The sequence below is a fragment of the Amphiprion ocellaris genome, chromosome 3 (assembly GCF_022539595.1).
Source record: "Amphiprion ocellaris isolate individual 3 ecotype Okinawa chromosome 3, ASM2253959v1, whole genome shotgun sequence".
Classification (NCBI taxonomy): Eukaryota; Metazoa; Chordata; class Actinopteri; family Pomacentridae; genus Amphiprion; species Amphiprion ocellaris.
This window is the reverse complement of record NC_072768.1, coordinates 18,168,102-18,195,200: the sequence shown is the minus strand read 5'-3', so window position 1 is coordinate 18,195,200 and position 27,099 is coordinate 18,168,102. Positions and strand designations below refer to the sequence as shown.

The following is a 27,099-nucleotide window of genomic DNA, read 5'->3' as shown; positions in this document are numbered from 1 at the left end:
CCCTGAAATCTGCAGGAAGATGTTAAATTTAGAGGAAAAACTGAGAAATTACACCAAAACCTGCAGGAAGATGCTAAATTTAGAGGAAAAACATCAGAATTATAACATTTATTGGACAGAGATTAAACCTGAGAGCCCTGAAACCTGCAGGAAGATGTTAAATTTAGAGGAAAAACTGAGAAATTACACCAAAACCTGCAGGAAGATGCTAAATTTAGAGGAAAACATCAGAATTGTAACATTTATCAGGGAGATTAATCCCGAGAGCCCTGAAACCTGCAGAAAGACGTTAAATTTATGAGAAAAATATTAGAATTATAACATTTATCAGGTAGAGATTCACCCTGAGAGCCCTGAAACCTGCAGGAAGGCATTAGACAGTATGCCAGCAGGCAAGGCACCTGGTCCTGATGGTTTCCCTGCTGAATTTCTTAAACATTTTTGGTCAATGTTAGCACCCCTTTTCTTCAGGACAGTGACAGAGATTAAAAATAATAGTTATATCAGTCCGCACATGAATACAGCTGCGATTAAATTATTATTGAAACCAGACAAAGATCCTACGCTTCTCTCTAGCTATCGACCTCTGTCACTAATCAACACCGACATCAAAATTATCTCAAAAGCTCTCGCCTCTAGGCTGGAGAAAATCATCCCGTCAATAATTCACAGCGATCAAACAGGATTTATAAATGGCCGACACTCCACCAACAATATCAGAAGACGTCTAAATCTAATCTCTTTGACGCAACGCCACAACAAAGAAGCTATTGTTATGTCACTGGACGCAGAAAAAGCCTTTGACAAAGTTAATTTGTCCTTTCTCTTTGCTGTGCTCCACAAATTTGGCTTCGGAGAATCGTTTATCCAGTGGGTATCAGCTCTGTACAACTCACCCAAGGCTACAGTCACCACTAATGGGATCACTTCACAAAGCTTCAGTCTGCAAAGGGGAACGAGACAGGGATGCCCACTCTCTCCCTTATTGTTTGCGATCTTTATCGAACCATTAGCAACAGCTGTACGTCAGAACACCGATATCAAAGGTATCTGCGCTCTGGAGTCTGAACATAAAATTAACCTATACACAGATGACATCTTACTTTATCTACAAGAACCCAAAACTTCAGTAAAGGAAGTATTTAACCTCATCACAACCTTCTCGCGTCTTTCAGACTACTCTGTCAACTGGTCAAAATCAATTATATTACCTTTAACAGAAAACTCGTTGAATCCCGCAGTCCAAAACTCGCATTATTCTTTTCCTACTGGCAACATCAGATATCTGGGCATAAATATTTCCTCCAAACTCTCAGAATTAGTTCACTTGAACTTCACTCCACTTTGGACAAAGTCTGTGATGATCTAAGGCGTTGGAACAACCTCCCCATCTCCCTTTTGGGACGAATAGCTACAGTCCAAATGAAAATATTACCTAAAATCAACTACCTCTTCTCCATGATTCCATTTAAACCCACATCAAAGTGGTTCCAATCGTTAGACTCCGCTATTGGTAAATTCTACTCAAAGAATAAAAAGGCTAAAATCAGTTTGACTACCCTCCAGAAGAATAAATCCGAAGGGGGACTGGAGGCTCCCAACTTCATGTATTATTATTTATCCAACCAAATACAGTATCTCACCAAATGGATACATCCACATAAAGAATATAACTCCTGGCTGGAACTAGAACAGTTAGATTGTAACCAGATCAAAATCTCTGACCTTCCCTTTATCACTTCTGCTCTTAAACATCACTCCTGCTTCAAGAACCCAATGATCGCTTCCACCTTGTCTGCTTGGTGGAAAGCACTGGAAATCACAGGCTCCCAATTAAAACCCAGTATACTCTCCCCAATCTGGCACAACCCTGATTTTGCAAACAACAAAATAGCTCTTTATTTCAGCACATGGGCAGAGAGAGGAGTCACTCACCTCCATCACCTTCTGGATGATAACACATTTAGGACATATATAAATTTATTCCAAACATTTGAAATAAGAAATGGAAATTTTCTTCAGTACCTACAGGTAAAGAAGACGATTACAAGTAGAATTCCATCGCTTCAGACTACTTTACAGCCAACGGATTTACAGCCACCTGAATTTGTCGAATACATTGTGAAACTGTCTCCAAGAAATAAGAAGAATCTCTCAAAAATTTATAGTTTACTCTCAAAGACAGACTCTATACACCTACCAACTCAAAAATGGGAAAAAGACGTATCCAAATCTTTTGACTCTGATTTTTGGACCCAGATTTGTGAAAACACATTTAAAATGACTAAAAACACCAACTTACAATTGATCCAATTTAAGGTGCTTCACAGAATCCATATAATGCAATATAAACTGTATAAAATGGGCTTCTCGCGGTCAGACACATGTACGCAATGCACCCAAAACATGACGGACACTTACTTTCACGCTCTGTGGCTTTGTACACCCGTCTATCAGTTCTGGGTAACAATCACACAGAAACTCTCCAATATTTTGGACTGCGGGATTCCGCATTCCCCGAACGTTTGCCTAATTGGTGATCTAACACAAACAGCCCTTCCAGACATTCATATCCAACCCACACTTGCAGCTATCGCCATTGCCAAAAAAAATATTTTAGTTAACTGGAAAGATAAGAAAGCCCTCACCATAATCCATTGGCTGAACCTCCTCACAGAATACATTTCATTAGAGAGAATATCTGCTATCAGAAAAAAACAATTGGACTCCTTCAAAGAAAAATGGTCTCCATTTATTAAATCAATAAATATTAATCTATAGCCTCCGCTTGTATGTGGGCGTATGCCACTTCCCTCATAAAAATTGTAATTATTATTATGTCTGTGTGTATGGTCTGACTTCTGTCTGCTTTATTTCAGTTTATTAACCCTCTACCTTTTTAAGTAGGATGGCACCATGGACTTCAAGGCTGTGTGCATGCACTGGTGGTGTCCCTTCCCTATTGCTCTTGGGGTCGCTCTCTGGCTCTGCGGGGCCAGCGTGGCTAGGGCCCCTCTGCCTGGGGGTGGGTGTCCCCGGTGTCTCTCCCTTTGAGCCCTGGGTCTGCTGGGTCTGTGCGCTCTCCCGGGGCCTTGGGGGTGGTGGCGGCTGGTCTCTTCTGGGGCGCCCTGGCTGGCCCTGGGGTTTGGGGTGGGTCGGCCCTCCGGTCGCTCCCCTGTCCCTTCCTGCTCTGCTTCCCTCCTCCTCCCTCCTCTCCTGCCTGGCCGCTCGTCCTCGTCCCTCTCCCTCCCCTGGGGGGGCTGGGGGCCCTCCGCTGCCTGGGGGTCTGGCATGGGGGCCGGGTGGTCTCTCTGGGGGGGTGGCTCTGGCTCATCCGGGCACAGGCCTTGGTACTTGCCTGTGTGCCGCCACTGGAGATTAGTTTCTGCTGGCTGGGGGCTTCTGTCCGGGCCCGGTGCTGTCCTGGGGAGTAGTGGGGTGGGTGGGGTCTCGGTGGTGCTGCGGGGTGGGCGCCCTTCGTCCTGGACGTGCCGGCTCCGGGGTGGGCGTGGGGGCTCATGGCCCTTGCTTCCTGGTGGTGCGGCCTGGTCCTCCCTCTGGGGCAGGGTGCTGCGTACGGCTTGCCCGTGGTGGGGCTACGGCGTCTGCCAGGGCGCTGCTCTAGCACTGCGACTTCTGGGGGTTTTGGTGATGGCTGGGCCGGTCGGGTTCGTGTGGGCCCACCTTGGCCTCTTGCCTCCGGGCTCTGGGGGCCCTCTGCATCAGTACCGGTGGTCTTACTACCTGTCTCCCCCGCTGCTCTGTCCTCATGGGCCGGATCCACACCAGACTGCCTCTTACTGTGCACTTCACACACTCCACACGTCACTGTATATAGTTACTCTTAGGCACATATAGGGACACGACAGTTAGGGCCCCAAGAGCAGGTGGGGGCGTGAACGATGGGCTCTGTGGTGGGGCGGATGGCAGGGCTCTACGGCCTTGTCTCTTCCCCATCACCCTCTTGTTTGCCTCCCCTGCTCTCTAATTTCTTTTTAATGCACCACATACACTCACACCTTGGGGGTAGGTCTGGGATGGCTCGGGGAACTTAGGCCAGGGTAGGCTGCAGAGTAGCCATCCTCTGCGGTCCTCTGGCCTGCCCCCTGGACGCCTCGCCCAGCCTCTCCACTTTTAATGCACCACATGACACTCAGGGTTACACTATCATGGTGCAGGGACAATGTCTCCAGTCTGGGATCGGCTGTCCTGGTGGGCGCTGTGGCTGTACTGCGGGCTGGTGGCATGTGGTGGCTCTGTCCTGGTGGGTTGTCAGGGCGCATTGTGGGGTGTGGGGGCCCTGGGTGTACTGCGCTCGCCTGGGGCCTGGTGCGGGGGGTATGCGGGGTGCCTCCCTGTCGGCGTCGCCAGGCCCCACCACACTGTCCATTTTTACCCTCTGGACTTGCATCGGGTCCCGGCTCCGATTTCCTCTGACCGGTTCCCGGTGGCGGCCTGCCTTGTGATGGGCTGGTTGCCATCCCTTCGGTGGGCCGCTCAGCCCCTGTGTCTGGCTTCCTGGCTGCGTGGGGCCGTTGGCCCCCTCGGGGGAGGGGGAGGGGGTGGGGGTGGGTGGGTCGGGTGGTGGGGTGGGGGGTTTGGTGGGGACTGGGGTGGGTGGGGTTGGGGTTTGGGTGGCGGGTGCGTCCTCGTGCCCTGGGCCGCCTGGGTCGGTCTTGGCGCGCTGGGGGTGTCGGTAGCTGCTCCCTCTTGTTCTCCGGGTCCGCGTCGTTCACGGTGGCCCCGGTGGCTCTCTGGGGGTGCCGCCCTGTGGCTCCTACGGCCCGGGGGGAGGGGTGCCCTGTTGGCTTGGCCCTGCCTTGCCGTGATTGCTGTTCTGGGCTTCGGGGTTCTTCACACTTGCATGTTTGATCAGGTCTCGCCAGCTACTGCCGAGTCCCATTTCAGCGAATGATGGGTCCCGCCAGAATGTGCTGAGAATCTCTCCAGAGTCTCTACCCTAAACTCATTCTCTCTTTCACTAGTATCCTCTTCTGGCCTATTCTATTCTATTCTATACTATCAAGACATCCACAATTATGGTGCTCAGTACCATTTGTTTAATTATTTATTTATTGAATCTCTTTTTCTTTTGTGTTGGTTTGGTTTTCTTTTCTTTTTTCAAATTTTTTTTTTTAATTGATGGATAGTTAGTAGTTGGGAATAACACACCACCTTACAATCTTTAATTGCAATAGCTCCGCCTGTTAATTTCTATCCCTGTTCGTCCTGTTTGTCCTGTTCGTCCTGTCCAGTCTTTGCAACATGACTGGTCCAGCATAAACATGGCAGGTCCAGCAACTCACCCAACCACCCATGGCAACAGCAGTCCTTGATGCCAGATGTCACCCTCAGCAGGACAATGCACCCCAACACACCACAAAAACTGCTCAGGAGTGACCCGGGGAACACAACAGAGCTAAGGTGGTCACCCGGGTTCCACACTCCCCAGATCCAGATCTTACTGAGCATCTGTGGGATGTGCCAGGATAAGCCTGATCTAGTTAGGTTCCACCCTGCAACCCATAGGACCCACAGAATTCACTGCCACCATCCCGGTACTACAGGACATCCCAAGAGGTCCTGGGTCCATGCCCCACTGGGTTCAAGTGGTCACAATGTTATGCCTGATTGGTGTATAAAAGAATGTGCAAATCGTGTTGGTTGAAGAAAATGTAATAAGGTGCCAAAAATGCAGGTATTTATAATAAAATAGAGTATTAGAAAAGTCCAGAAGCTTAAAATGTGAAGATAGAAATAGAATAGAAATAGAACATACGCTAGGATATACAGACAGCTATCACTGCATTACTTTGACAAAGATGATAGTTTAAAAAAGATTTAAGACAAGTCTTGAAGATAAATATACTTAATGTTCTGATTTACAAGCGCAACAGACATCATAGACAATGATATCTTTGGAAACTACATCACATTGAACCTAATGATACAATATCTTTGAAAGCATTTATATCCTTATACTTTTTGGACATTTTATTGCATCCTAATTGTATTTTAAATTAATGAAAATGGCATTTTTCTTCATCAATTAACCCTAAATAGCCTATAATGACAAAATGAAAGCATATATTTTTTAATTTTACCAAATTTATTAAATATCAAGGATTTTCCATTTACAAAACTATTCAGACTCTTTGCTGTGGCTCTAAATTGCAGTCAGCTGTGTCCTGTTTGCTTTGCTCCTCCTTGAGATCTTAGCTGCCACCTGTGGCCGCTTGATTTGATTGGACAATTTAGAAAAAGCTCACACCTGTGTATATAAGGCCACATTCAGCTATGGAGTCCAGGGAACTGTGGTGAGATTATAAACTATACTTAAAGCTTTCAGTATTTCCTGGAGTAAACAGTTTCTTAATAACTGTGAAATGGGATAAATTTGAATCAGATGAGCAACATCTCTTTTAAACTCTTAAAACATTCTTTTATCATAAAGCCTTTATGATTGCATGATCATAGTGGTCTCTGTTTTCATGCTCTTCAGCTGTTTATTTTTCACAGATTTTTTTTTTTTTTATCAAGAGTTAATAGTCTTCTTAAATGTTTGCTTTTGTAAAGAAGGTTTGTTCAGAGAAGTGCCACATGAATATAATCTAAATTACTTTCATTTTGTCATTATGGGTTACAAATTGTAGAATAATAAGTAAAAAAATCCACTTTTATTCATTTAAAATTGAATTTACTACACAATAATTTCTGGAATTGAGTGAATGCTTTCTGAAGAGACTGTTAAAAATGGACTGATTTACTGAATGTGATTTAAAAACCTCTGACCTGAGAAGGTTTAGATAAACTGCTGGTAAAAACAAGTATCATGGCAGCCATCAGCTGATTTTATGAGCACCAGTAACTGATACTTCAGGAAACTTCCAGCTGATTCTCGTCCAAAACAAGTGAAGCTACTTTCATTTATGAGATTATTATGGCCAAGTTCAGTTTAACACCTGGTAGAAAAATTAGCAAAAAAAAAAAAGACAGAACGCTTGTCGAGCTCATCGGTAGCACAATGAGTAAAACGGTGATCTCGTAATTTTATCGCTGGATTACGTGGGTTCGAATCCTCTCACCGTACTTGAAAAATACGTGTTTTTTATTTCGGCCCGCACGTTTCTTTTTACTGTCTGTAGATGATATTTACATGGATATAGACTTTGTTAAGTAGTGATGCCGACGTTTTTCGGTGAGGTATTCTTTATCTGGTATCTTTATTTCACGTAAATCCAGGTCTGATCGTGACGAATCTGCGGACGAAACATCTGGAGACGGAAACTATCGCCATTTAACCTGATCACCAGTCAAACTGGAACACCTGCACTGCAATGGCTTCTTGTTGCTGCAGGCTGTTTTTATAAAAGTGCACGAAGTTACTTAAATAAGGATCGATAAGAAAGAACCTGTGATCTAACACTGACTGACTTCTACTAAGATTTGCACAATATGAACAGATACCGACGAAGTTTCTTTTAACTCAACATGCAGCAGAGTGAAATGCAGCTTCTGTAAGTTCTCTGGAGGTTGTCAAACAGTTTGATGGTGCACTAGTACCACCTGCTGGATGGGGTTTGATACTAATCTGCAGAAAAGAAGATAAAATGTGCATGTGTACATAGAAATATTACTGTTTTCTATTAATTAGATAGAAGATGATATGATTTGAATACAAAATACTTGTTACAAATGCAGAATCACATAAAGAACAACTTCTATTATTGTATTACGCTTTAAACGTAGGTTATCTACCATGTTTTGTTTTTTTAAAGATAATATGCTATTAGAGCAATTTTGTACTCTCAGTTACCTACTACATCTAGACCCAGTGTTATCATTTTCCTTTCTTTCCTATGCACTTTTACATGAATATAATACTAACACTTTTGCATTTTTATCTCAACTAATACACAACTTTTACACAACTTTATTATTTTAAAGTTTAAATGACAAATAGAATTATTTGACTTGCTCACTATAATTGCTCTAAAATATAACTAGTATTTCCACCTTGGTGAATTTGGAGTTGTAATATCGTTTTTTTTTTGTAATCTTGCTATTTTATATAATTACATGTTTGCCAAATGTTGCATTGATTTTTTTTATTGTCCCTGTCTACTTATATGTGTTTATTTTCTCTTTTACACATGTTAATGATCAGTTTATTAGCAAAAACTAGCTAAAACTAGCGCATATATAATGATCATTATATATGCGCTATGATAAACCCTTCCTTCATTAAGGTTAAATGTTATATGTTTGTAAAATGAGGGGTTGTTTTAGAGAGATGCTAGTTTCACTGTATGGACAATTTGAAGGCTGTGGTTTAAGATGGTGTTAAATTGTGTCACGTTATACTGTGTGGTGTTTCTGATTTCTAGTTTACTCTTATAGATAGAAATGAGGTAGACAAAATATAACAAACACTTAGATTCCAACAGTACTACCAACGTCAGCATCAGATATAGTTCTTATTTTAATAGATAATCAACAATAAAAGTAGTGCAACAGAAATCAACAAACACTGAGTATATTAAGAGTACAAAATATAGAAAGAGCTCATATTACATGAGAAACTTTGGTCTGGCCAGAGACCACCGCTGGACAAGAACTTTCCTGTGGGAAATGTGGTGACTGAAACCAGGTTATATACTGTCTGTCTATGTTCATTTAATGAGGATGTTTATCTTAAAAATATTGACATCTGATACAGTTTCTACTACTTTGGGATTCAGTCCATTGTCACTTGTTCTCAACAACACTTAAAGGTCCCAAATGGTGAAAATCCATTTTATTTGGTCTTGTGGTTTAAGTAAACCTGGAAGAGTAAAATAAAAGCTGTTAAGATATGAAGATGTTTACCTCTCACATTCCTCAAGCTCCAGCTGTCAATCACACAGACAGACAACACATTCTTCCTGACTGGCCAGGAACAGCAGCACCTCTTTGGTTTTCAAGGAAAAACAGCCCATTTAGAACAGCCTCAAAACAATTGGTAATACACTGTCATGATATAATGAGCCATCTTTGCAGCTGAAAAATGGAAAGACACACTGTGGGAACATATGAGACTATAATTACTTTGCTGAAAAGAGGCACTCTATGGGACCTTTAAATTCTTCTGAAAATATTTAATACATTTTATGCTGCTTTTGACTGACTAACAAAATGCCTTCATGCCATGTTTCCTTGCATCAAAATTAGAAATCATTGCTTTACATATTTCATTTTGAACCTCTTATTCTCCAGCCACCTCCTCCACCCTCTGTCCCTCTCCATCCTCTGTCCTATCTGCTGTTTCCTCCTGTGTCCTCGAGGGATAAGTCGAGCTCCCTTCCTCTTTCTCTTCTTCCTCTTCTTCATCTTTGTTTGCCTCCCTTCCCTCTGCTCCTCTTCTGCTCATCCTGCACCACATGAGGAGAGCTCCTCTGCATCTCTTCCTAAATGTCGGGTCACAGGCGGCGTAGAGGACAGGGTTCAGGCAGGAGTTGAGGTAAGCTAAACAGGTGACGTAGGGGTGAGCAGCCAGTAAAATCTGGTCTAAAGAGCAGGAGTATGGGACAAGCCCTAACTCCAGCAGCAGGGACACAGTTTTATTAACATGCAGAGGTAACCAACACAGGAAGAATGCCATCACTAAAGTGACAATGACCCTGAGGAGTCTGCGTTGGCGTCTGCGGTCAGGACGAGGACCCCGTCCAAAATGTCTGTTGAGGAGTTGGGCCAACGAGCAGTAGCAGACCAGCAAGATAACAAGAGGAAGCAGGAAGCCAATCAGAGTTGATTTTAGACTCAAGGCAGCAGACCACCACATCTCTGCCCTCTCCTTTTCAGCCTCCTCCACCTCTGCTCCAATCAGCATGGAGTAATCCATCTGACAGGAAAGGAAGATAGATGTGGAATCAGCAAGTTCCAGATGCCAGTCATCCTCAGATTTGGGGTCAAACTCCACCTCCCGGACGGAGCGCAGCAGCAAACCAGGAAGAGCCAGGACACCCGCCAACACCCACACCCCTCCAAGGATCCGCATTGCCCTGCTGGAGCAGCTCTGTGGGGCGTGGTGGCTGGAGTGCCGGCGCCCGGTCAGAACCCAGTACCGCTCCACACTGAGCATGCTCAGACTGAACACGCTGGCATACATGTTGAGGGCAGTGAGGAAGCTGCTGATCTGGCAGAGGGGCTGCCCAAAAGGCCAGTGGTAGCCCAACGCTGTGTAGACGGCCCAGAGGGGGAGAGTTACAAGAAAGCAGAGGTCAGCCAATGCTAAACTGGCTATTAGAGAGTCTGTCAGGGAGTGAGAGGGACGGGGGATGGAGGGAGGATAGGAGGAGGTGGAGGAATGGGAGGAGGGTCTTTGTCCTGAGGAATATCCACAGTTTGCTTTGGTCGTCTGAGGACAAGTCCCACGATGGACTCTGGCAGCACTGTTACCATTCTGCGGACTGGTCCTGAAAATGTTACTACAGCAGAACTGTCCAGCTCCAGCCAGTTTTTTGTCCCTCGTTCTCCTCCCCTCAGCTCGGTCCAGGTAGGCCCAAAGCACCAGGCTGTTGCTGAGGCAACCGACCAGGAAGGCCAGCAGGTAGACGGACGGGATGATGGAGAAGGAGGGAGACCAGTCGCTGTAGTCGCAGTGGAGGAGGGGAGGGGGGGTAGGAGTGGGGGAGGTGGAGAAGTCGGTTTCTGACATCTGTCTGTCTGTCCGTCTCCGTGGTTTCTAGATAAAATGGTTGGCCATTGAAACTCACTGGAGGTTTCTGCTCCTTTCTGGAAAGCTGAAGTTTGACAGATACAACCTCTAGAAGCAGAAAAAACAAACTCCTGCACTGGCGCAACTGTTTATGATGAAATCTCCTGGTCAGTTTACTTCTTCAGTGAACTGGATGTCTGAAAACTGAATGAAACACAATGATATATTACTGCTTTACTGTGAACACTCTACACGCACAACTCATGACAGGGCAATCTTTGACTACACACATTTTTGTACAAATTTACCAAAGATTTTAAAAATTATTTACATGTAAATTATAATAAAACATCATACTTTTATGTGTGTTTGCTGTACACAGATCTCTGTTCAAAAACACATTCAGCTCTCAACCAGGTAACTTCAATAAATAAAGGATAAAGTCAGACTAAAGCTGAGCTCACTTTTTCCAGTAAAGTAATTAAAATACTTTCATCAACAGCTTAAGGCCTTTATGACACCATTTAAACCCCTGTAAGACAAACCAGAATCAAAAGTGTGCACAGAACTATCTCGAGGGTTCTGAATTAAGGGTTCTGAATCCTGTGCATCTTTTATATCTGTCTGCTTTTATTTTTTTTTACAGAGTTACCGGTGCTCAATTTAATGAGTCAATACTGTAAAATTGGATTAAAGCCCTCATCTGCACGTTTGGCAAATACAAAAGTTGCATCCTGGCTATGCTGAGTGAGGCCTCGTCCTGAGGGGAATCCTGATGAAGCTCTCAACAGACACTTACCTCAGGCTACTTCATCAGCTTGGATAGAATCCATTCACAGATGCTCATAATGATGTGACGATCGGTGCTGAGCCAAAATCAGCCTCCGTCCTCCGCTCCTGTCCTCTTTCATTTCACTTCCTCTCTGACAGTTCTCTCTCAACTTCTACACTTGTAACGTGCACAGTGAAGAAGGTGCATCTTCCTCTTGAGTCTGAATATATATCAGCGTCTCCTACAAACACACACACACACACACACACACACACACACACACACACACACACACACAAGGGAAAGCACACCCACAGCCCTCCTTCCTCTCGTCTTCAAACCAGACCACCCCAGCAGAGTTACAAGACCGGCAAACATCACCCACCCCCCCAGCACAAACACACACACACACACACACACACACACACACACACACACACACACACACACACACACACACACACACACACACACACATACACACCTCCCGTGAGACACAATTGTCTCCCCCTGCCATCCTCCTCCCCCCGACAAACACACACACAAACCCGAGAGACACAAACAGACTCACAAACAGGGTCTCCAATCCCCAAAGCTGCTCAAATTCTCTATACACAGGCACAGACACATCCAAATGCGCCTACAGTACACAAATATGTGCAAACACAAACACACTCTTTGTTCTGGGCGTCGCACATATTCAAACACACACAGAGTATACAGCAGTCAAATGTGACAACCCACACAGAGGGCAAACAGCAACCAACAGCCCTCGCATTCAGAGCCAGACCCCAATATCAGGATAGAGACAGCCTTCATGAGTACACTGAAAAGGCCTTTAAACCATTGATCTGTACATACCCGCTGTGAACCACAACAATATTCACAGTTTTCAGATGACAGTAGATCCCAACCAGCTGTGTTGTTTTTTGCTTGAAGGAAGGAAAAAGTCCACGGAATGATACTTTATTTGTCCTTGTATGTGTTGCACAGAGTAAAGGCTGTTTCTGAGGCCTTTAATCCCTATCAGGTTCAAGAAATATTATAATTATGCCGCTTTATTCAAGAAGACGCCTTTATTAGAGTAAGTAATGCAACCAACAGAGCACAAATGGGTATGAAAAAACACCATTTACTTAAAATGAAATGTAAAATCTTAAAACAATCACGGAAATAAAATATCAAGGACAAAAACCTTTGTGTGATTGATTATAGTTACAGTAGCAATGGTAGAAAGTCAGTATATTAACTCATGCAATTTTGAGATGATTTACTTGAGTAAGTTCATTTAATAAAACATCATACCTTAACCTCACTATGTTTTAGAAGGAAATACTCTCTTTTTAACTCCACATTTATCTGACAGCTGTCTCTATCGGGCTCCAGACGAAGGTTATGAAACTTTGTAATGCCCATATAAAATACCATTCCTTGTATTAACAGTAAATAAATACATTTCTGTAAATTTTACTAACAAACAATATAAAATATAAGTAAAATTTGTTCTACTGCAGCCAGCTACAATATTATAATGGGCTATACATGCTGGATAGTGAGTACATTACCTTGAACTCTTCCCATGGCTGTCAGATAGATGAGACTGGGTTGTTGCTACTTTTGCTTTAGTAAAATGTCTTTACTAAAATGTGATTACTTTTGGCCTAAAAGGTTATTGGGCCTATAGTTGTCAACTTTACTGTCTATAGATGTTTTTCCATTTTTAACATGTGCAGGCAAGTGTACTAGTATGGCGACTACAGGAAGGCAATTCATGAATTAATTATTTTTATGTCATGCGGACATGCAGAGGAACATAAATTAACTTAATAAATTATAGTCCATGAACAGTTTTACTCATCAATCGCAGCAATCTTTTTTAATACTTAAATGTAGTGCGATTAATTTCCTATAATTAAAAGTTTACTAGAAGCGTCGACACTGTGGTCTTAAGTGTAGTTTAGGTATCAGCTGTTCCCTTTATTTGCAGCCACCACTGTCTTCTGGTTTATAGTCTCATAATAGTTTTGCTCACAGCTGCAGCCTTTATAGCGGCTCCACCGTGACAAATCTCTCTGCTTTAGAAAGACTTTTGTGTGTCCAGCCTGCAAATCGTACTTGGATTTGATTTTGTGGAGACATTTCTGTACATATTAGTCATTTGATTTTGAAGCAAACATTGAATTTTTACAGCGTTACTTAAAATAGTAATTTTTTTTGAGACCAATGGTGACTGACGACACAAAATAAGAAAAAGAAACATGAGACAGACTGGAGATGCTTCTGATTGTGGTTTAACCTTTCAGCCTTCACCGAAACAATGCTGTGTTTCGACATTTAATACATCATTGAACTTCACTTAAAATTTCTCTGCAAAGTCAATGTCTACATGCCCCTGACTTCACCTTTAGACATGAAAATGAAGGGGTTTTTACAGACATTTCAGCTTTTATTTTTGCTGTAAGTATTGTGTTGCATCTAAACCTATATACTGGATGGATGGATTGACGGACGAGCGGGTAGTGCAGGTCAGCATGGAGCTGCAGTGTCAACAGCGAAGACGTTCAGATGGTAAACAGGAAGCGTTTGTTTCCACAGAGGTCATACTGCCATCAACCGGTTGTTATGGGAACAGATGTTTCTAAAAAACATTCCACAGTCTTTTCTCTCACTAGAAAACCCACACATACAGACACACACACACACACACACACACAGCTTTACTTGCTGAGGAGGAAATAAAGGCAGAGTAAATACAACCATTTCCTTGAGAAGAAAACTGTAGGCTGAGCATCACAGTGGGAAACAACAGGGTCAGGAGGGCGATTCTGCTGCAGTGTAGCGAAACAACAGATCGAAGGTGCACATCTCATCAAACTTCTGCAAATGGTTGACATTGACACAGTATATTTATACATTAAAGTAACTTTACTGATACATGCATACAGACATAGCAAGAATTGTTAAAGTAGTCCTCAGTGGACAGTGTTTCTCTGATTTCATTGTACTTGGCACAGATTCAAATAACTGAACACAGCAAATGTGAAACATAACTACACTCCTCCATGTTTCACAGCAGGGATGGCGTTCTTTTCTTTGTAAGCCTAATTTTTTCTTCTGTGCACACAGAGCTGAGGTGATTTACAACAAAGCTGTAATTTTGTTACAACATTCTCCCAAAAGCTTTGTAACAACTTGAGTTTTACCAAGCTTCACTCAGGCTTTTATAAGTCTATTCAGAGTTGTTTCTTCTTTCGTGGAGCCCACTTTTATTCAGAATGTAACTATAGTGTAACCAGATACTGTTGTACCTTGATCTTGAAAGAGAGCTTGTATCTGTTTTAATCTTTTCCTTGGTTCCTTATCCACCATTCAAACTATACTTATGTTCATTTTGTGGTCAATGTTCCTCTTCCAGACACATCCAAGGAGGTTGGCTACACTTCCATTGAGATGAAACTTTGTAATAATAAAAGCAGCTGTAACCATTACCTTCAGCAGCTTGATGATTATTTTCTTCCTTATCTTCACAGACGGCTCTCTTCCTGGTGACAATGATAACCAAACAGTACAATGACAACTTGCTGATGAGAATATTTCTTCTATCAGCTATGAGAAAGTTGCTGCTATTGTGGATGTGTTTGGTCAGTTTTCATCCAGACAGGCCCTTAGTTTTTTTGTCTATTCAACTCCCCAACATTCACTCCCTCGCTTTAAAATTTTAGGATTGCCACAAAAAAAGTAATATTCTTCAGGTTTAAACATAGTTTGGCTGCAAAGCCTGAAGTTCTGCTGACATTTATTTTACTGTCATGAATCTGGCTTCTTCTAAAATGTAATTGTTTTGTGTTTATTGTCCAAAGTCAGAATTAATCAGTGACACCAAACCAAATTTACAGAGATGTGAGCAAGGCAGAGATGCTTTCAAATTCTGTATTGTTTTTTCCTTTAACTCTGACTGAGGATAAAACCAGTTGCTGCATGTGCATAGGAAGTTCACCGAGTTGGCAACATCGCACAGTTCCCAGCAGCTCCCAGAAATGGTCTTTGAACCTCCTGTACTGCCTGTAAATGAAACTGGGTCTGGTTAGTGGCTTTTCAAACGTGGCGATGGTTTGGCTACTTGAGAAGGGAATGAGATAAGGATTTGCATAATATGCCTGAAATGGTACGAGCCACAGAGCAGGCAGAGATCACACAGCAGGAGAGCATTTCAAAGGGATTAAATGCACTGTGGAGACGTACATGCAGCACGTTTCATCATGACTGTCTACAGAATAGATCAAGCATTCATCTGTCTTCTTATTCTTGTGATGACAGGAGCAGAGGTGCAGGAAAACCTTTCACCAGAGTGTAAGCAGTTCCTGTACATGGGGACGCTGCCTCGAGGGCTTGAGGAGCAGCCCTTTAAAAAGATCTGTCAGTTCTACGAGGGCAAAGCAAGATTTATCACCCTGTACGACACCTTCAGCCACATACCTGTATACTCCGCATACACCTTCAAGCGCTCGGATGGCTCTAAGAAGGTTGATGTGCCTTGGATGTATGAGCCACAGGTAGGGATGGCTGTTGGATTTGCTGTCTTACCCTTCTAGGATTAAAAGGAGCAGAATTTCCAATGTTTAAGGGAAGAGATTTTGCTGTGTATGTTCGTCTTTTTTGTTTTAAATAATAGCAATGTTTATCCTGTTAGCTCTCTACAGTGTCTGGCTCAAGAGAGATGCAGCACTTCCCTTCAGAAAATGTCCACAGCAGCTTTGAGGACGCTCAGGCTGTGCTGGACGACTACTCCGACACTGTGATCTTTGAACGTGGTCAGCTGAATCCAGACGAGCACCAGGCCAACCCCAGTGACAAAGCAGCCACCTACACGCTGACAAATGTGGTTCCTCAAGTCCGAGAGTTCAACATCGGTCCGTGGAAAAACTACGAGCACACCATCCGCAGGCGGCTCAACAACTACTGCCGTGGCACCGCCTTTGTGATCACTGGGGTCACCACCTCAGGCCACACAATCCGCCGCCAGAACATCAACCGCCTGGCCATCCCCACGTACCTCTGGTCGGCCTACTGTTGCATCGATTTTGACCACAATGCCCCGTACTCCGAACGCTCAAAGCTCCCTGTGTTTGCAGCTTATGGGCTCAATGACAGGGAGAATAATCGGGTTCAAGAAATGACGGTGCAGCAGCTGGAGGACTTCCTGAAGAGGGTAACTTATGTTGACAGCTCCTTCCAGATCTTCTATGACAACTGTGTGCCTCCTAGCAGTGATAACAGTGCCCTGCATGTGCCTTGAGAAAAAGAAATTCAGATGGTCCCAACAACATTAAGCAGCTGATTAGAAGTGAATCATTAATTTGACTGTATTTATTCTATAATTCCTCTTTGGGTGCTTGATTGCTGCTTTAAATGTTACACTTTGAGATAAAATGAGTAAATAGGGAACAGTTTTCGTGTGGTGTCCCAAGTGTCCTTAACTTCATTAATCTTCCTGTTAAATAATCTGTATTTATTATAGAATCTTTAAATATACACAGTTAACAATACAGTATGAAATAGTTGTAGGGGTCCGCTTACTAGCTTTTCGGCGATTCCTTTGCTAAAAATAAACCTGAAGATGTGGTTAAAAGCTTAAAAGCTACTATTTGGACTGAGCCTCAATTTTAAGGCACAGTGTTCCCAAATGTCAACGTTTATCATCCACTGTAATAACTGTTAAACATTTTTTGAAAGAAGTAACGATCGACCACTTGATTTTACAGATTTCAAATTAAATACACTGTAGTATTACTGCAACTGTTTCTTTGATGGTGCATTACCAAGCTTTGGTTATGTATGAAGGCATCATAAAACAAGTCATAACCTATGTGGTTGTACTCTTCATTCACTGTATCTCAATGTCACCTGATCCTCTACACCTGCCTCTGTAGGCCTTTTTTTCAGCACGGATAGATTAGACTAACAGTTTTACATTTTCCTCATACAGCCTTTTAACTGCAGCACTGCTATGCATTTGTCTTAGTAAAGCTCAGGCATTCAAATACAGCATATAACAGGTCTACTCAGAGCTGAATGATAATGTGTTTCTCATTTGGTTAGAAAACAGTAATTACTTGGGTTCAGCATTTTTTAGTGCTGCAGTTTGAGTGTAGTGGCTGGCTCTAATTGCTTGGCCTGGCTTTTTGCAGTGGAGGGTACCTTTTGTTTATACTTTGATCTCAATTTGTTCCATTAAATGTGAACCACAAAACCTAAATTTATTTTACATCAAGTAAGATACAAAAATAAAAATGGTGTATCTACCAGTGCCTTTTCCCATTGTTACTAGTCACATACGATACAGTATTGCAACAAAAAAACAGAAATCACCTAAAACTAGTAGGGCAGGCATAACCCCAAGTTGAACGATACAATTAGTAACCGCATTTGGTTTGAGAATGCAGCTGTATCCTGCCAGCTGGCATATGCTGCCACACCAGATGGTCAGCTCAACAGTGCCTGTTTTGACCAGCAGCAGACTGATAAGAGCCCAAAATACATAAGTCTGAGGATATTTTGCTGTGATGACCAGTAGAGGGAGACAGTGTTAATGCCATCTTAATCACATTACGTTTCCAGATACGTTCCTATTGGAAGATCTCAAAAAAGTGATATACCAGCTTCATTATTACATTAAATAGTGCTAAAACCTTCTTTAAGGAATGAGGTAAAACTAAATTCAGACACCATCTGATCATGGTGTCGTCCCTCTGATGGTATGCTTTCATGCAAGAATTAGAAACAACATATATAAGACTTCTTAATGGTTTTAATTTCTCTCTTTAAGAGTTTTTCCAGTTCACACTGTTAGCTAAAAGCTAAAAAAGCAAAAATTAATCTTTCTGTACAAACCAGCAGCAGGGACTACTGTATGTGTGAGCACCCTGACAGCTAAAGGTTTACTTAAATCATGTCAAGATATGCTGCATTACTGCAGAAACATTTCAGAGCAAGTAAAAACATCGTTTAAAAAAAAGTTGAATAATGATAACTTGTTGCTCTTTGTACTTCAAAGAAATGACCTTTGGGTTCATATAGAACCCAACAGCATTCTCACACACATACTGAACACATTATACTTAAAAACACTCACAACAGTAAGTAGCCACAAAAGGCAGGTGCTGCAGCCTGCAGTAGCAGTCCAGTTCATGCCTGAAAGTGGTTTCAGTTGAACCAGGTGGTGTTGAGCTGCGTCTGTTTCTTGATGCTTGTGTCCAATTTGAGGACCTCTCTGATTGCCATAGTAGCGTAGGTCGAGGAGGGTAGAGAGAACTCCATCCGCAGAGCCCGATACTTCCCCTCTGTCGGGAGGAGAGAGAGAAGTAGGTTGTGAAAGAAAGCATTCTCATATTCTGGGTATTTATTTTGTCATAAAAAAAAAAATCTTCATTTGTGCCCGTTAGTCCACTATATTCTCAGTTTCCCAAATTGGCATTTTAATCTTACGCTGCATTTATCATGGTGGGAAAATTGACAGAGCTTCAGGAGCCCAGCTACAGTATCGTCTGAGCTAATCATTTTCAGTTTACATTTGTAATCTGTGTTCACGCTGAAATTGCAAATGCAAGTTTATCTGCAAGTGCTCAGAATGGGGCTTCCAGAGCATTTCAAATGAGCCCTGGAAATGGCATATTGCTGCACAATAAGACTGCTTTGAAGGGGATCACAGTCAAGTTTCTATTAGGTGTGATTTCCGCTTTTTATAGGTGCAGCCTTGATGTCCATCGTATGATAGCAATAACTATACAGGCCTAAAACGAACTTACCTTTGTTGAAAACAGGGGCAGGTTTGTTCTCCAGTTTCTCAAAATCAGTATGCACCAGAGAGACTCGAGGGTCATCGTATTCAATCACCTCCCTGTGCAGAACAGCCAGAGATACCACAACATACCAGTCATTAAGGGGGCAGCTGTGAAATGTGGTATTGCAGTAAAGAGCTCAATGGTACAACAAAGCATTCAAATTGGTGTCATATATGATACGTATATCATCATTTTAACAGTATTGGTGTGTAACTATAAAAAGGTCCAAGCAGAACATTAACGCTGCCTGAAGATAAAATATTTCATGCTAACCAGTGGACATCACTGGGTCTGATGATGATGCGTCTGTAGGCTCCAGCCAGAGAGTAGTCCTTCACTTTATGTCTCATGTTGTCGATGTCCAGCCCGTCTGCAGACAGCAGCTCTCTGTAACCTTTACCAACTGACAGAAACACAACCATGACTGACACTGCAATATAATCATCACCGATTCACTTTAACTATTTTTTTGGTCATTTATTTCAGATTATTTCTTCCATGTATGTTTCTTCATCAGGAATTTAGTCATTTTAAAATTAATCCAATTTAAGATGGGAGTTAAAAAAAAGTTGTAGTGTACAAGAAAGAGAAACAGGTGTTACCACAGTTGCATACATTAGAGTTAAAACCACAAAACGTTATTTTTCACAGCTACCTTATGCTACATGCAAATAAAAACACACACAGAGCCAGTACTTACTGTGGTGAGAGGGGTAAATGACGTCAAACCCAGGGAGTGGCATCACAATGTCGTGGATGGAGTGGGTCTCAGCCTCCTCTGCAGTCAGAACGTGTGCTGCAGCTTGAAGAACACACAATGGAAAATATCACAATCCAACATGTCCTTTCTAACATTAGGAGACCTGAAATGCAGTTGCTCACTTTTAAAACTGAGGTCCCATGACATTAAGTGCATTTTCCACGACTAATATTAGTCTATTTAAATAATATAAAACACTGACAGTTGTTTTTTCCTCTGCAGACACCATGTGGGGAGCAACAAAAGAAAAATGAGGAAATGATTTGCTTTGGTTGCTTTTAACTGGTGTCAGAAGCACTGCAAAATAATCCATCATGGTTTGAAAACATTACCAGTTTAACACCTAAAATGCTCTTCATTTATTCTTAAAAGAAACTATGGTCAAGGCAAAAGTAAAATGCACTGTCTGCACCTGGGTACAGAGCTGGATGAGCAGACGCCACTCTCATTTCTGCAATTTCAGCTTAGCATAAAACAGCTATTCCAGCTCCGTTCAAAGGTAACAAATGCCACATTTACATCTGGGAGTAATGGGTGATTTGTGTCTGGATATGTTGTTTACAAAATGACCATCTCATCAATGGGATTTACATTTACACCTGGTATTAAAATGCGTTCTCGTCATCTTGATAGTTCCCACAATTTAATCTGATTTCAATGTGCAAATTAGTTAAGTGGTTGCCTGGCCTGTCACTAAACATGGACGGATGTACTATATAGCATCTTTGACAAAAAAAAGGTTTACTTTGTGTAAGCTGGCTAAAAAAAAAAAAAGTTAAAAACCCAGTCAAAGACAATGGGTATCAAAATGGTAATCGTCAACTTCATCATGAGTCATGTGACTTCTTCTGAACAAAATGAGGTGATGGTAAGCGGCTTTCTTTAATCAAGAGGAACAGATCGCTATAATGGAGAAATATGAGGAATATAAAAAATTATTAGGACAAAAAGTGCTGGTACGGTAGATGAAGCAAAAGAGGAATGCTGGCACAAAATACTTTAACTGTGTAAGCAGTTAGTACAGCCCACAGGTCAATTAGAAGCAAATGTGACTGAAAGGGCATTAATTCTTGTTCCATTGCTGATCTAACATTATCGTTACAACCTGTACCTTTTGTCGGGCTTGCCTGACAGGACTAGGTGGATAGGTGAAACTTGAAATGAACAACATTTTTCCTTCAGATTATGGTCACTCAAAAGTGTTTAAAGACACTATATATCTCGTTTGATTAGCCTGTGCGAAACCCAAAATGTAAAAGCTGCAATCTGTCTTTCTTTTTCAGGTAAGAAAGCAAACAAGCACATTTCTCCCAATGCTCACATATTCCTTTAATAATCAATGTCAGGCAGCTGAATAAAAAGGTGAATTACTTACTTCCTCTGAGCACCAGATCCCCTTCCACAGCCTTCAGGCCAAAGGCTTCGATTCTGCGGCTGACCATGGTGTTCCACACCACGCTTTGGTAGCTGTGGATGTACATCAGGCGGTTGTTTCGGGGGATCTGGAAAAGAGAATGGAAGCTGTCTGAGAGAGCACAAAATCGGACAAAGTGATGCCACTTTAACAAGCTCAGACCTCTTCTCTGCTTGAGGCTTGACCAATATGTCAATAGGTAAGTTGCTTTACGGATAACATAGACCTTGGGTTTTGTCAATAAAGATGAATTTGTGGAATTAAAAAAAGATATATCTGCTTGTGTTCTATCAATTTTGATGCCTTATTTTTTGTTGTGGGTTCAGTAATGTTATAGAACTACAATACTAAATCAGCAGAGTACTCTTACATATTTGTAAATCTGCCCAGAATACTTGTATTTTAGGGATAGATTGGTTATAAAGCACCCTGGCTCGCTACTGAGCAAGGGAAGAGTATGTAATGTGAAAAAGTTATATTCTCCCTATCATTTTGAGCCTAGCAGCATTAATGATTGAAAACCAACCTGTCCAAAGGCAGTGACAATGTTTTTTTTGCCATACATAGACAGGCCTCTCAGCAGCTGTCCTTCCACGCAGCGTTTATTGGGCAACTTCTTCAGTGCTGCTTCTGGGTCCTGAGTCTTTGCCCACTCTTCCCTGCAGCGGACCAGAAATTCTTTCTCTGCTGCAGAAAGCAATCAAGACAAGGGCAAGTTTGAAATCCTTCTGAACCACTTAACAGACAGAGGAATAGAGAGCGAGACATTTTTATTACCTCCAGGACGAGGTTTCAGAATTAAATCCACCACCTCATTCCAGTCGTTTTTCAGAATAGCTCTGTCCCAAACAAGAGAAGGGAAAAACACTTGCGTTTACAATCCTGTCAAATTATGTTGTGTAATAATTTATACCATCTTGTCAGAATTTATGCAAGTGTTTCCACGTCATGACCTCCTCACCTGCCAACATGTTGTGTGGGCACAGCTGTAGTGCCGAAGCGCTGCATGCCATAGTAGTTGATGAAACCTGTTTGCTTGAGGGATGTCATGGCTTGATGGACCTGCTCATCTGTTCCTGAGATGTTCCTGATAAGCAAATGCATCAACAAATAAAACACAAAGCCATTCGGTCATCAAAAATTTAGTGATAAAGTACACACTGGATACCTTTCACTCTGACTATTTTGTATAACAAAAATATTAAAATGAAGACCTGTTGCATAAAAAAAGGACTTTTAAAATGTTAACAAAATCCATGGGAGTACTAGAGATGTGAGGGTTCATGGTAGTGATTATTAAGTTAGGTATAAATATGGCAGTCTCTGGGATGTAGAGTTGAATCTATAAACAGCTGCTGACCTGATGACCACAGTGAAATGGTTTCCCTGCAGTTCCCCCAGTTTTAGAGGATGGTTTTTGTAGCAAAAGTTTCCAACCTTGAGGTTCATGAGGCACTTGTTGAGGTGAGCCAACCTCTCTGCTGTGATCCTAAGTGAACAGTAAAAAGGTTGCTTTAATTACTGATTCTGTGCAAGAAGTTGCCCTACCAGAGATCATCTACCTAGTAACAACAGAAACATTGATTTACAGTCATCTACAGAAACTTACAGAATGCATGCAGACCGATTGTTGTAGTCATTTGCTTACAGCATTGTACACTCACTTTAGCACTGCTATCTCCTGCACAGTGATGGCCCTCTTGTCCTTAGTTCCCATGTAGGAAAACATGTTGGGTCTAAGCCTAAACAAATACACACACTATTATTTATACAGTATGCCAGTCTCTGACTAAAATGACATTGTAGTAAAACTGTTAGAATGTTCACGCGTCTCTTAAATGATGATTACTTTTCACAAAACTAATTTAAAGCATTACATTCAGACCTGAGGAACTTTGAAAGCACATTGATAGCATCCATGGTGTCTTTGTTCTCCTTGTACAGGACAAAGTGGCAAAAGCTGCCACGGTTTTTGGGCCAAAAGTGTTTCCTTGGAGCTTTTATGGAGACAGAAAAAAAAATGTTGTGATGAGAAACAGAGGAAGAATTGTTCATATAGACACATGAGTTTTAGCCTCAGTATTTCAGCAAGACCCTTAAATGTTCTGTACTTCCATACATTTGAGTGCCATATACCGCAGGTTTTAATCAACTGCCAATTTTTTTTTCACTAACTGATCAATTCAATATATATCAAGACAATATGGAAATAAATTTAAACTGATATTACAACAAAGATTATCTTAACCGCTTCTGATTACCAACACCTTACTCTGTATTAGTTTTAAGCCCTACCTCTGTGCTACGTGGAGAATTGTTTCTTACCTGCAGTCGTTTTGACTTCTATCCACCAGAGAAGAGCAAAAGGAGGATAGAATAATGTTACTGAGAAAGAGATTCGTATTTACTGTGGGACGAGCTGTCAGGGGTGAGATCTCATGCACGGGCCTCAGAGTGGAGTGTGGTATTTAAATAGTTTATGCAACAAAGTCTATAAAAACGGTGGCTCTGCTAATCTCTGCTGTCTTTCAGATTGTTCAGTCAAACCTACATTAAAGCATTCCTTTGAACTAAAAAGTCAATCCATAACCAAAAGGATGCTACTTTAAAACCCACTACGAGTAAAAATCTGAATAGATTCATGCAGGTGTGTTGACCATGCATATGCACTGGTGCATCTCATGCATCATAATTTACTGCTCTGGACTACATGCATTGCAGTAGATAATATAAAAGCAGAAGTAAGAAAGACATGCAGTAAATCTTTTCTCTGACCATCAAATTAATTTATTAGTCCAGAATTCTGCCCTGACAGTGTACGGCTGAGATCTGGCTCCGATTCCTCTCCACATACCTGCTAAAGCCTTCTTCCCAGCAGCGTGGTAGGCCACTATAAACTTGCGCCCGTCCTTCTCTTCTGTCTTTGTTTCCAGACCAGGAAACTGAGTCTTAATGGCTTTGTGGACCAGCGTTCGTTTTTCTTTTGTATCATCCATTATCTACAGATGTTAAACAGATGAGGGATAAAATTACGTAACCGCTTTGAAAAACTTTTTTGTGTTTCAAATGATGCCATTTCTTTCTCAAAGGGGCACTGCACTCCTGTAAACCGACCTCAATGGATACATTTCCCTCTTTATTCTTGAAGAACTGCAGCTCCCCAAGCTGCTTTTTCTGCTCTTCAGTTAGCACATCACATTCCTTTGGCTGCGGTTCAGCCTCTGGGACTTCCTTAAACACCAGAAACACAACATAAAAAAACTTAGAAAGGATTATGTGACCAGGTTAAAAGGGTCCTTGAACTACTCATAGGTGATGTGCATGTATGACATGTGTCCATTATAAAACGCAACCAAATTTAAATTTTAAATCATGATTTTGTTTTTCTTTATTCTACATGTCACATTTATATATTCACAAAAATGAACGGTTGGGCAAACCATAAAAAAAAAAAACTTCACTATTTTGCATAACTTTAAAGCAATCAGTGACTCAGCTGTGATCAAAAATCATATGACTAAATTTCAGGGACTTTTCAGCTGTAAGTAAATAAATTCTCTATAGTACAGAGATCTGTGGGCACTTGAAACAATGTTTTACACAATAATATATTTTTTAATTTTTTTTAAAACAAAGAAAGAATTTTTACTTTGTTTTTTTTTTGGATTCATGGCATTACAGCAGGTAAACTGCACAGAAGACAAGTTGAGTTATTTCTACATCTACATAAGGTTGTGCAGTTTCCATAGAGGAAAAGAACTTAAATTGCAGTGAAAAATTAACCCTCAGTGAGTAAAATGTGACAGGAGAAAAAAAAAACATCCAGAAACTGGTTGGGCTTCACTGAGTCTGTTTTGCTAACAGTGTCAGCATCACATTTACAAACATTTCTGTCTATACGTGTATGTGTATGTTACATCTGAGATTGCTACAAAGTTTAAAACAAGTTTGTCTCTTGCCATACTCAACAGGTCAACAAACAAATGGTAAATGCAGGCAGGCAGTTTCCTCTAGTCCACTTACAAAGCTTGTCATATTAATGAATCTTAATTAAAAAGATAAGTCATGTCTTACCTCAGCTTCTGCTGGGATAGAGAGGTCGTCTAAATGCACTACCTTGCCCTGTTTGTTGATTTCATGCACAACAAAATCAGAATATCTGTGCACAAACCACAAGAAATCATCTGTTAAACAAACCAAATCAAATAATTTTAAGGCAAACAATGCAAATCCTTTACTTACTCCGTAGGATAAACAAACCTTTCCTTCAGGATTCCTGAGAAGCCCTCGTGGTCACTGACATACTTCAGGATGCCCACATCCAGCTCAGTGAGGCCATGCTTCATCATGTCAGCAAAGGTCTCCCCATCCTCCTCTCCATCACTCGCCTCCCCTTCGGGCTCTTCTGACTCATCTTGGTGGGGAGGACCCCCATTTTCGCAATCATTCTCAACTTTTGGTTTCTTTGCCGGTGCGTCTTCCTCCTTATCCTCCGAACACCCTCTCTTTTCTCCAACTTGGACGGGGACAGGCACGAGCTCTGACTCTGCCATCAGAGTCAAGCTGTGAGGGACAGACAGAGAGAGACAGACAAATCCCCAGCTGCTATTTAACCAGGGACCTGGATACTTCGACTACACTGTTGACATCTAAAACCCATTGATCACAGGTACACCTTAAGACATCAAGTTTACATGTTATTTTAGGGTTTTAGCAAGTCTGCCATCACTAATCACTCCTATAAAATGCCCCTGTGAAGTTGCCAATACAGAGGAATGTCATGTAGACATGATGTACCAGTCAGATTTAATACACAATCATTAGCCACATACTACTACTGTTGTACTTGTTTCTATGTAGTAATCTAAAATTGCTACAACGTACAGCTGCTAAGATTGCATTGCTTTATCTGCATGAGTAACGACAACCAAACAACTCATGTAGTATTAATGGCCTAGAAAATGATGGCTTACTGTTGGCTGTGCTGAGGTAGCAGGAGACCGATGCGGACCTGAGAAACACTTCTCGTCTTCCACCTGCTAAACACTTGCAGAGACTTCTTAACAGACCTGAGCTGGACGCAGCCACTAAAAGACAAAAGTGAACATCAAACCCGTGAGTCAAAACTTAGCACAGCCGCTAGCAAATCCGCCAGGTCAACATCAAGCTAGCTAACATCGCCGGCTAAAGTTAGCGTTTCTGGCGGCAAAAGTGGACTGAAACGCTGGTGAAAACAAAGCTTAAAACGATGTTGCTTGTAGCTAAGATTCCGATTTAACCTACCTGCGTCTGGTGATATTCAGAAGAGAGCGGACAGCATTGAATGCCAGCTTTTCTCACACGTGTGTATTTGTGTGTGTATATGGCTGGTTCCGGAAACAGATCCGACTCTTAAACCCTCCCACTGTAAATGATTGGTTTAAGAGCTGTCAATCACAACGCCGCGCTGCATTCACGTACTGCCGGCAGACTGTGAGATACAAGACGCACACTTTGCAGTCTTGTAGTTGTGTAGTCCCTACACTTTCTGCCTCCTTTTTTCTTTTTACTCCTCTGAATCAATCAAACAGCCCTTTTTAAAAAACTGTGCAGAGTAAATTTGTTACATTGTTGTAA

At 41.9% G+C, this 27,099-nt stretch overlaps 3 protein-coding genes across 4 annotated transcripts; 1 reads left to right on the top strand and 2 right to left on the bottom strand.

Annotated features, from left to right (window-relative positions):
• Nucleotides 1-8,458: 8,458 nt before the first annotated feature.
• Nucleotides 8,459-11,849, bottom strand: aplnr2 (apelin receptor 2). The gene is made up of 2 exons (XM_023293466.3): nt 11,496-11,849; nt 8,459-10,900 (listed from the first exon to the last, which is right to left on the bottom strand). The coding sequence occupies exon 2, from the start codon at nt 10,694-10,696 to the stop codon at nt 9,245-9,247; it is 1,452 nt and encodes a 483-aa protein (XP_023149234.2). The 5' UTR covers nt 10,697-10,900; nt 11,496-11,849; the 3' UTR covers nt 8,459-9,244.
• A 3,819-nt stretch (nt 11,850-15,668) lies between these two features.
• Nucleotides 15,669-17,317, top strand: LOC111584333 (endonuclease domain-containing 1 protein-like). Its single transcript, XM_023293469.3, has 2 exons — nt 15,669-16,021; nt 16,159-17,317. Exons 1-2 carry the CDS (start codon nt 15,692-15,694, stop codon nt 16,762-16,764), a joined length of 936 nt encoding a protein of 311 aa, XP_023149237.2. The 5' UTR covers nt 15,669-15,691; the 3' UTR covers nt 16,765-17,317.
• A 943-nt stretch (nt 17,318-18,260) lies between these two features.
• pus7 (pseudouridine synthase 7) lies at nt 18,261-26,898 on the bottom strand. Of its 2 annotated transcripts, XM_035940586.2 has the most exons (18): nt 26,767-26,898; nt 26,457-26,570; nt 25,744-26,046; nt 25,558-25,642; nt 24,598-24,714; nt 24,338-24,482; nt 23,809-23,826; nt 23,369-23,480; nt 23,148-23,225; nt 22,844-22,972; nt 22,445-22,570; nt 22,261-22,322; nt 22,010-22,170; nt 21,445-21,571; nt 20,010-20,111; nt 19,583-19,712; nt 19,274-19,365; nt 18,261-18,808 (listed from the first exon to the last, which is right to left on the bottom strand). In XM_035940586.2, the coding sequence occupies exons 3-18, from the start codon at nt 26,034-26,036 to the stop codon at nt 18,672-18,674; spliced, it is 1,914 nt and encodes a 637-aa protein (XP_035796479.2). In that variant the 5' UTR covers nt 26,037-26,046; nt 26,457-26,570; nt 26,767-26,898; the 3' UTR covers nt 18,261-18,671. The 2 variants fall into 2 exon arrangements, with proteins under 2 accessions (XP_035796479.2, XP_023149236.2); XM_023293468.3 differs by lacking the exon at nt 23,809-23,826.
• Nucleotides 26,899-27,099: the final 201 nt, after the last annotated feature.

What these genes read in the sequence shown, in the direction of transcription:
- aplnr2 (XM_023293466.3), bottom strand. Translation starts at nt 10,696, where the DNA reads ATGTCAGAAACCGACTTCTCCACCTCCCCCACTCCTACCCCCCCTCCC.
- LOC111584333 (XM_023293469.3), top strand. Translation starts at nt 15,692, where the DNA reads ATGCACTGTGGAGACGTACATGCAGCACGTTTCATCATGACTGTCTAC. An exon ending in CTTGGATGTATGAGCCACAG is followed by an intron (nt 16,022 to 16,158) that starts GTAGGGATGGCT and finishes TTATCCTGTTAG; the next exon opens with CTCTCTACAGTGTCTGGCTC.
- pus7 (XM_035940586.2), bottom strand. Translation starts at nt 26,036, where the DNA reads ATGGCAGAGTCAGAGCTCGTGCCTGTCCCCGTCCAAGTTGGAGAAAAG. An exon ending in CTATCCCAGCAGAAGCTGAG is followed by an intron (nt 24,715 to 25,557) that starts GTAAGACATGAC and finishes CTGGTGTTTAAG; the next exon opens with GAAGTCCCAGAGGCTGAACC. An exon ending in AGACCCAGTGATGTCCACTG is followed by an intron (nt 19,366 to 19,582) that starts GTTAGCATGAAA and finishes TGTTCTGCACAG; the next exon opens with GGAGGTGATTGAATACGATG.